The 9,474-nt window shown below is 54.1% G+C and overlaps 1 protein-coding gene across 1 annotated transcript; it reads left to right on the forward strand.

The window, feature by feature from the left end:
• Window positions 1-1,639: 1,639 nt before the first annotated feature.
• MMP9 (matrix metallopeptidase 9) lies at window positions 1,640-8,663 on the forward strand. The gene is made up of 13 exons (XM_063112085.1): window positions 1,640-1,777; window positions 2,284-2,516; window positions 2,886-3,034; window positions 3,331-3,459; window positions 3,550-3,723; window positions 3,933-4,106; window positions 4,487-4,663; window positions 4,783-4,938; window positions 5,898-6,189; window positions 6,313-6,452; window positions 6,772-6,922; window positions 7,019-7,122; window positions 8,545-8,663. Exons 1-13 carry the CDS (start codon window positions 1,640-1,642, stop codon window positions 8,661-8,663), a joined length of 2,136 nt encoding a protein of 711 aa, XP_062968155.1.
• The last annotated feature ends 811 nt before the right edge of the window (window positions 8,664-9,474 follow it).

Consider the following 9,474-nt stretch of genomic DNA (forward strand, 5'->3'; position numbering starts at 1 on the left):
TCACACGTCTGAAAATGGGAGGGGGTACTCATTAAACCTACATCACAGATGGTGAGGATAAAATAAGAGGCTCATAAAGGTCTTATTACAGTACTTGACACAGCAAATCTCAAAAAAATGCATTATTATTATGGCTCAGAGGTGAAGTGACTTACCTAAGGTCACATAGCTGGGAAATGGTGGAGCTGGGACTGAAATCCAGGACTGAGTGACTTCAAAGCAGATGCTCATTAATTAATGAACTTTAGAATTTCAGTCTTCCTTTAAAAGAAGTTAATTGTCTCCATCTCACAAATTCATTTATTAGATAAGTATATAAAGTGCTTGGCAGGTAGTAGGTGCTTTAAATGCAGCCTGTTAGATTGTTATCATTGTTCTTCCCAAATAAGGTATTGAAGAAGGCATATACAGACCCTGCCCCACAATGGCTGTCTGGGAAGAAGGGAGGAGGAAGGCTGCTGGTTACTGGCGTTAGAGGTGATAACTGGGGCTGAAACTTTAGCTGGATAGAACAGGGCTGGAGAACTGAAAGGTCTCCTAGAATTCATCCCCTTCTTCCCCCCACTCCACCATAATTTGCAGTTGAAGAATCCAAAGACCAGAAAGGGGAAGGCATTTACTACAGGTCACACAGAAGCTTAGAGCCCAAGACCCCACTCTCCTGATTCCAGGTCAAAATCATGGTCTTAGCCTTGATAATTAAAAGCAATCACTGTCATCTACTAAGGGCTAACATACACTATACTAAGCATTTTATGTGTTTGATCTCATTTTATCCTCACATCAATTTAGGGATGAAGGGCCATTTTTTCACTCTGAAACAAATTCATGGTGGTGAGGACATTTGCCTGAGGCCCTGAAGGAAGACGGTAAAGCCAAATCTGTTGGTTTCCTGATGCCACAAACTCTCCCCTCTACTACCCTGAAGATTGAGCCTGTTAAAGACAGGGGTTGCCCCCCCCCCCGTGGAATTCCCCAATTCCTGCCCAGCAGGGCCCACTCCTTCCACCCCCAGATGGAGCAGGGAGAGGAAGCTGAGTCAAGGAACGCTTTCCAGGAGGAGGAAAGAGGACAGAGCTGGAGTGTGGGGAAGGGCTCAAGGAGGGGGACTCTGACGAGGGAGGGAATGTCACAGAAGGACAAGGATGAGCCGGGGGATCACTAGATACAGAAAGAGGTCTCAGGGAGTCTCCCATCCCTTTCCCTTGGCTGACAGCTGAGGCCTTCAGATTGAGGGCTGGGGGGCGGTGGTCCTCCAGCCTTATCCCCCCTCCCTCCCTTTCATATAGTTCCCACAAGCTCTGCAGTTTGCAAAACCCAACCCCTCCCCTGAGGGCCTGTGGTTTCCTGTGGGTCTGGGGTCCTGCCTGACTTGGCAGGGAGGACTGTGGGCAGGGTGGAGAGGAGGAGGTGGTGTAAGCCCTTTCTTTGCCTTCTCATGCTGGGGCTGCTCAAAACACACACACACACACACACACACACACACACACACACACACACACACACACATACACACACACACCCCTTCCCCTGAGTCAGCACCCGCCTGGCAGGGAGGGGCGGGGTCACTGATTCAGTTAGTAGTGCCTCCTTAAAGCCCCCACAAGGGCAACTGCAGTCAGACACTGCTACCCTCACCATGATCCCCTGGCAGCCCCTGGTCCTGGCACTCCTGGTGCTGGGCAGCTGCTGTGCTGCCCCCCGATGGCACCAACCCACCGTTGTGGTCTTCCCCAGAGACCTGAGAACCAATATCACCGACAGGCAGCTGGCTGAGGTAGGCAGACACCTCAGTCTAGGGTTGGGGAGAGCTGGCTAGGAAAGTGTTGAGTGTCTCAGAGAGGGCATGGGGCCTCAGAGGAGACGCTTTAGGTGATGAGCACATCTGGAGAATGGAGGTGTCAAGGGGGGGGGGGATCCTGCAGAGGCTCTGGTAATGATGGCCAGGAATGGGCAATGGGGGCTTCCTAGGAGGACAACAGGAAGTGGTGCAGGGTGGGGGGACATTGGAGGATGCTGGGGTGGGCAAGAGCCGGGAGTGAACAGGAGTACTAGGGGGCCTTGGGGTAGTCATGGGTCAGAGGCATCCAGAAAGGAGCTGAGAATGTCTACAGTAGAGGAGATTCTTGGGTGGACAGAAAGCACTGGTGTTCTAGGTTTAATGGCACTCTAGGTTTAATGCCTTATTGCCAGTCCCTGAGCTCTGGAGGGATAGACCCCTAGCCCAATAGGGCAGAGAAAAGGGTCCAGGGCTACAGGATATCTCTGCCTCTCCATCCACAGGAATACCTCTACCGCTATGGTTACACTCGTGCGGCTGAGATGCAAGGGGAGAAGCTATCTTTGCGTCCCGCGCTGCTGCTTCTCCAGAAGCGCCTGTCTCTGCCCGAGACCGGTGAGCTGGACAGCGCCACCCTGCAGGCAATGCGTACCCCGCGCTGCGGTGTCCCAGACCTGGGCAACTTCCAAACCTTCGAGGGAGACCTCAAGTGGCACCACCACAACATCACGTACTGGTGAGCGCCCGGGCCTCGCGGAAGCGGGCGCGGTGGGGAGAGGCGGCCAGTACCGGCGTGCGTGCCGGAGGTGACCATGTCCTGTCTTAGACGGTCCCGGGTTTCACTACCTAATGTACAGCCTGGGGCAGGTGGCTCCACCCCTGAGCCTTTGTTTACCCTTCGGGGAAATGGGCTTGCTATTCAAATCCTCCTGTTGGGGCCGTTGTGAGGGTCCAGACAGAAAAAAAAATGTGTCTGAAAGCGCTTTATAGATGAAAGCGTGGACCGCAGGAAGCATTGCGTAAGCTGAAGTCTCTGAGACAGGGGGTGTCGCTGCTGCCCCTCTCAGGCACTTCTGACCTCTTTCCTCCTGCGTTTCCCCTGCAGGATCCAAAACTACTCGGAGGACTTGCCGCGCGACGTGATCGACGACGCCTTTGCCCGGGCCTTCGCGCTGTGGAGCGCAGTGACGCCTCTCACCTTCACTCGCGTATACGGCCAGCCCGCCGACATCGTCATACAGTTTGGTGTAGCGGGTGAGAATGCGAGAGGGGGAAAGCTAGGAGTCCTGGACGGAGACAGGGGAGGGAAGGCCTTCGGAGAGTGCGAGGGGGCCGTGGCCCCCGCTTTCTCTTGCCTGTGCTCGTAGCCCTGGCCGCCGATTGCCCATTCGGGGCCCCCGTCTGCCAGGAGGACAGGGCACAGCGTCAGGGCGCGAGGCTTGGAGAGCTGCGCGCAGGAGGAAGTTCAGCCGAATGACAGCCGGCGTCCTCTGGCAGCGGACAATTTGCGCTACAGTACTCGGCTAACTCCTCTCCACCTGCCTCTTCAGAGCACGGAGACGGGTATCCCTTCGACGGGAAGGACGGGCTCCTGGCCCACGCCTTTCCTCCTGGCCCCGGCATTCAGGGAGACGCACACTTCGACGATGATGAGTTGTGGTCGCTGGGCAAGGGAGTCGGTGAGATCCTGAGCCGCCCGGGTCCCCGATTCCCTTCTCTTCTCACACCCATCACCAAACATCCTGACTCCAGCCCTTCTCTTCCCGCAGTGGTTCCGACCTACTTTGGAAACGCAGATGGCGCCCCCTGCCACTTCCCCTTCACCTTCGAGGGCCGCTCCTACTCCGCCTGCACCACGGACGGCCGCTCCGATGGCATGCTCTGGTGCAGCACCACCGCCAACTATGAAGCTGACCGCCGGTTCGGCTTCTGCCCCAGCGAGAGTGAGTGTGGGGTCGAGGCGAGAGGTGGGGGCGCCCACCACCCTTGAGGGTCCAGAACCCTGGGTTCTAATCCTAGCTCTGCCGCTATTGCTGCAAGTCACTCTCCCGGTCTCTGGGCTCAGTTTCCTCATCTGTGAAATGAGGAGAGGGGATGAGCTGTGGGTCAAAGAATGGGTCGCACTTGGGGGTAACAAAGTGGGCCTTCCCAGGTCTCTACACCCAGGACGGCAATGGGGACGGCAAGCCCTGCAAGTTTCCGTTCATCTTCGAGGGCCGCTCCTATTCCGCCTGCACTACCGACGGTCGCTCCGATGGCTACCGTTGGTGCGCCACCACCGCCGACTACGACCAGGACAAACGCTACGGCTTTTGCCCGACCCGAGGTACCTCCGCCCCGCCTACGGCATCAGCCCCGCCCCTCGTCCCGCATTGGCCCCCAGAACGCGGCTCTTCCATCAGTTTGTCTCTCCACTGTTCATTGGTTCACAGTACAGCCGTGACTCCGCCCACCGACTCCACATCTCCTCCCCTAACTTCCTATTGCCCCCGCCCCATCCACCAAGGCTGGGCCTTTTGCGCCCCGCTTGCTGCCTCTTCCCTGGTATCGTGTCCCACGCCCCGCCCACTAGTCTTGCCTCCTCTCAGCCGTGCTCCACAGCGCCCCCTAGGCTTTAAAAATAGGACAACAAGATTCTCTAGCTCCTGGTTTGTCTCCTTATTGGACCCACCCACTGGGCTCACCCAAGGTCTTGGGTCTCTCCAGCCGACTCCACTGTAACCGGGGGCAATTCGGCGGGGGAGCTGTGCGTCTTCCCCTTCGTCTTCCTGGGCAAGAAGTACTCGACCTGTACCAGCGATGGGCGCACAGATGGGCGCCTGTGGTGCGCCACCACCTCGAACTTCGACAGCGACAGAAAGTGGGGCTTCTGCCCGGACCAAGGTGGGCGGGGTTCCGAGGCTCTGTGGCTCGGACTGCGGCCTGGGCAGTGGTTGTGGTGGGGTGGCCAGGGCTGGGGGCTTGGCCCAGCGCTCACGTCGCAGGATCCCTCTTCCCTCCAGGATACAGCCTGTTCCTTGTGGCAGCGCACGAGTTCGGCCACGCGCTGGGCTTAGATCACACGTCCGTGCCAGAGGCGCTCATGTATCCCATGTACCGCTTCACCGAGGAACCCCCTCTGCATGAGGACGACGTGAAGGGCATCCAGCATCTCTACGGTGAGGCTGTGAGACAGGGATGGAAGGAGAAAACGGAAGGGCGAGGCTGTACCATAGTACGGGAGAATGGGGGTGCGGTGAGGCGGGGGTGGGGTGGGGGAGTTGAGACCGCAACATCTATCTGGGGTAGAGCTAGCTGGGTCCCATCGCTGCCGGGTCAGTGCTTGGAGATGGTAAAAAGGAACCCAGACTCTAGAGAGAGATACACATGGGTTCAAAGGCCCGACCAGCCACTTCATAGCTAGGTTACTTTGATATGTCAGTTCACCCCTCAATTTCCTCATCTGCAAAGTGGACTTAATGATAGTTCCTGCCTCTCGTTGAGAGGTTTAAATGAGTTAGAATGATACCTGGTGTGTAGTAAGCACCATACGAGTGCTTGAAATTCTTGTTATCAAGTAATTCTTGAAATTACTTGTCATTTCGTTAGTATTAGATCCTCATTTTAAAAGATGGAGATATTGGGCTGGCCGGTTAGCTCAGTTGGTTAGAGCACAGACTTATCACACCAAGGTCATGGGTTCAGACCCCATTCCGGGCCAGTCACCAAAAACAAACAAAAAGATGGGGATATTAAAGAATCTACTTCATAGTGTTTCTTTGAAGATCAAACGAGCTAATAATGTGAGTTTACAAAGCTCTCAGCACTAAGTTTGGCACATGGACAGCACTTAGAAAAAGACCCACAAAACCACTTCTCTCCCCCTGGGGTCTGGAGGGGGGTTCCTGCCTGTCTCATGTCCATAGGGCCTAGGGATTGGATAACTATGGCTTGAATGAAAGGCTAGTGTATGAAAGAAAGCAGCCTGCGGGTGGTTGAGGGAAGGCAGGCTCCAACATCTAAAGCGAGGAGAGTGTGTGCCAGAGGGGGGCTTATTGATAGGCTTTGGGGGGCAGATGTTCCCCGGGCACAGGGATATGTGGTAACAGGAAGTGTTTCATTCCTTGTCTCCTTTTAGGTCCTGGCCCTGAACCTGACCCACGGCCTCCAACCACCACCACCACCACAACTGAACCGCAGCCCACGGCTCCTGCGACGGTCTGTCCCACTGGACCCCCCACCGTCCGCCCCTCAGAGCGCCCCACAGCCGGTCCCACAGGTCCCCCCTCAGCTGGTCCCACAGGTCCCCCCACTGCTGGCCCTTCTGTGGCCCCTACAGGGCCTTTGGATCCAGCGGATGATGCTTGCAACGTGAACATCTTCGATGCCATTGCAGAGATAGGGAACCGTCTGCATTTCTTTAAGGATGGGTGAGAGGGCAGAGATGTGTGGAAGAGGGAGGGGGCTTGGAGGAGGGACCTGCCTGTTCCTCTCCACCCGCTGGCCCTCGGTTCAAGGCTCAGTGTCCCGCCTTTCCCTTTTCACGTTCTCAGGAGATACTGGCGACTCTCTGAGAGTAGAGGTCGCCGGCCCCAGGGTCCCTTCCTTATTGCTGACATGTGGCCCGCGCTGCCCCCCAAGCTGGACTCTGCCTTTGAGGAGCCGCTCACCAAGAAGATTTTCTTCTTCTCTGGTTAGTTTTCTCCTCTCTCCCGACGCCGCCCCCTTTATCCCCACCAGCCAGGGAGGAAGGAGACCAAGGCTAACCCTTGAAGCGTCTTGTGCATATTAGAAAAGGGCGTCCCCTCCTGGCAGATGCAATGTAGCGTATTTGTCAGGGGCTGAGTTTCAGTCTCCCTCCTCACCACGCCCTTGCACGACTGTACCCAACGGCTCTGCCCCTGGGGCACGCCGGGCTAGGAAAGGCCTCGCTGGGTTCTCCCTGCTGACATTCAAGAAGAATGCGTGCCCCCAGTGAGCCCCCAGACCGACGTGACCCTTCTCCCCTGCAGGACGCCAAGTGTGGGTGTACACAGGCACATCAGTGCTGGGCCCAAGGCGTCTGGACAAGCTGGGCCTGGGTTCGAATGTGGCCCAAGTCACCGGGGCCCTTCCACACGGCGGGGCTAAGGTGCTGCTGTTCAGCGGGGAGCAATTCTGGAGGTGAGAGCCATCACGGCCGCCGGCAGGGGGAGCCCGGGCGCCATCCGCCCGCCCGCGGGCGGGCTCAGCAGCTGTCTCCTGGCCTCCTTCCTGCAGGTTCGACGTGAAGACGCAGACAGTAGATCCCGGGAGCGAGAGCACCGTGGACCAGATGTTCCCCGGCGTGCCCTTAAACACGCACGACATCTTCCAGTACCGAGGTGAGGGCCGCGGACTCAGGCAGTGGAGTGTCCTTTCATGAGAAATCTAACACGTTAGGCTGCCCTGCCTTAGTGATTGGCCAAATTCTGACAGAAAAAAAAAAAAAGCCCTTGGAGATTGAGGCAAATGCCCCAGCCCAGATAAGATCCCTGAAGAGGGAGTGACCTTTCCCACCTCATACAGGAAGTCAGGGGCACACTCAGGACTGGGACCCAGATTTCTTGCCTCCCTGGCTGGTAGATCTTTCCCCTCCAGTACAGGACACAGGTTGTTTATATGGGGGTGCATTCCTTTATTAAACGATAATTATCATGTACCTATAATATGCCAGCCACTGTGCTGCCTCTTGGAATACAGTGAGAGATGAGATAACTCATGGCTCTGTGGTATTCTCTGAGCCACAATTTCCCTATCTGTAAAATGGGGGTGATAGCTGGAGTTACACTTGCTTTCTTTTTTTGACTGCTGACGTCCAGACAGTTGACAAAGTTTGTTGACTGTGCTCCCCAATTCTTTTTGAATCTGTCAGTTTTTTCCATCTCCTTTCCAAACACCCCAGTCCCAGCCATACTGATTATCCAATACCTTTAATTAGGAAGGGAATGGGAGTGGAGGGCAATCGTCTTGGGGGTGACTCCAACCCATTTCAAGATGAAAGAAACTAACATGATCTGACTCAACCACCCTCCCCCATCCTCTGTGTCCTCATCTCTTCCTGCTACTACTGTCATTTACTGTGCTCCACCCACACTGGCTGCTCTTGAAGAGATCAAGGTCACTCCTAGCTTAGGGCCTTTGAGCTAGCAGTTTCCTCTGTCTGGAAGGCTTTTACCCCAGATTGTCACCAGGCTGCCTCTCTCTCATCCTTCAGGTCTCAGTGGTAAGGCTATCATTTCAGAGAGGCCTTCTCTGACCTTCATTATCTATTTCCTTGTTTTTATGTCCTCCATAGCTTTCTACATTTTTAAAACCAATGTCATTTATTTTGCCCCACTAGAGTGTAAGTACTAAAAGAGTTGAGATCATGCCTGCATTTTTCTTCTGTATCCCCAGTGCCTTGAATAGAACACATAGTAGGTACTCAATAAATACATGTTGAATGAATGAATGGATCTGTTCATTGAATGGATTTGTAGAATGAATTGTTCTGATCATTAAGATAGGTCATTCATTCATTCATTCATTCACAAAATGTGTACAGAGCACATACTGTGTGCAGGCTCGTTGCCACTGCTTTGAGAATTGAGGTCTGCCCTCCAGCATCTCACAGGCAGGTGGGGGGAGATGGAGATGTCATGTGAAAACCTTAGAAAGATCTAGAAAGGGAAGGAGGAATGATTGTAAAGATCTTGCTCCCGTTTCTCTACGTGTATGTAGGAGGGTTGGAATCACCCTTCTCATGTTTGCCTTTCCCCCCGCAGAGAAAGCCTACTTCTGCCAGGGCCGTTTCTTCTGGCGTGTGAGTTTCGAGAATGAGGTGATCCAGGTGGATCAAGTGGGCTATGTGAGCTATGACCTCCTACAGTGCCCTGAGGACTAGGGCTCCCATCCTGCTTTAGCAGTTCAGTGCAGGTTCCCACAGGGACCATCCCTGATGGGGAAGCAGCCAGTTTGCTGGATACAAACTGGTGGTCTGTTCTGGAGGACAGGGAGGAGTGGAGGTAGGCTGGGCCCTTTCTTCCCACCTTCCTTTTTTTGTTGGGATGTTTCTAATAAACTTGGATTCTCAAACCTTTCCGGGGAAATTTTATTTTTGTGTGTATGCACAAATGTATGTATATATGTATGTATGTATTCAACGGTTAGAATGCTTACTGTGTGCCAGATAGTGTTCTAGGCACTTCATAAATATTAACATATTCAATCCTTCCTACTGTTATTTCTATTTTGCACCCAAAAATATGGCCAACCCATTTATTCATTCATCAAACATGTATTGAGCCCCTACATGGGCCCAGGCCCTGTTGGGGCACTAGGGATAGAGAAATGAATTGGACAATGTTCCTCTCCTCAAGGACCTCTCAGTGGTCCTCAAACTTTAGAGCACATAAGAGCACCCTTGGAGATTGCTCAGACTCCAGGCTCCATTCTCAGAGAGTCCAACTCAGTTACAAGAGTCCAACTCTGTGGCTGGTGGGGGTGGAATCACACTTGGAGAGTGTGCAGTGTGTGATCCTTTATTGTAGCATAATGTGTGTGTGTGTGTGCATGTGTGTGTGATTCTACGTGTTGTGGTTGAAGTCAGGGAATGTTTCCCAGCCATGATGACATCTAAATTGGAACTGAATGGGCTAGCCCGTGGCTCACTCGGGAGAGTGTGGTGTTGATAACACCAAGGTCCCGTGTTCGGA

Source organism: Cynocephalus volans, chromosome 1, assembly GCF_027409185.1.
Source record: "Cynocephalus volans isolate mCynVol1 chromosome 1, mCynVol1.pri, whole genome shotgun sequence".
NCBI classification, from domain to species: Eukaryota; Metazoa; Chordata; class Mammalia; order Dermoptera; family Cynocephalidae; genus Cynocephalus; species Cynocephalus volans.

Excerpts from the sequence above, each read along its gene's own strand:
- MMP9 (XM_063112085.1), top strand. The coding sequence starts at position 1,640 with ATGATCCCCTGGCAGCCCCTGGTCCTGGCACTCCTGGTGCTGGGCAGC. Across the intron at positions 1,778-2,283 it reads CCGACAGGCAGCTGGCTGAG|GAATACCTCTACCGCTATGG; the intron begins GTAGGCAGACAC and ends CTCCATCCACAG. Across the intron at positions 4,939-5,897 it reads GGGCATCCAGCATCTCTACG|GTCCTGGCCCTGAACCTGAC; the intron begins GTGAGGCTGTGA and ends GTCTCCTTTTAG.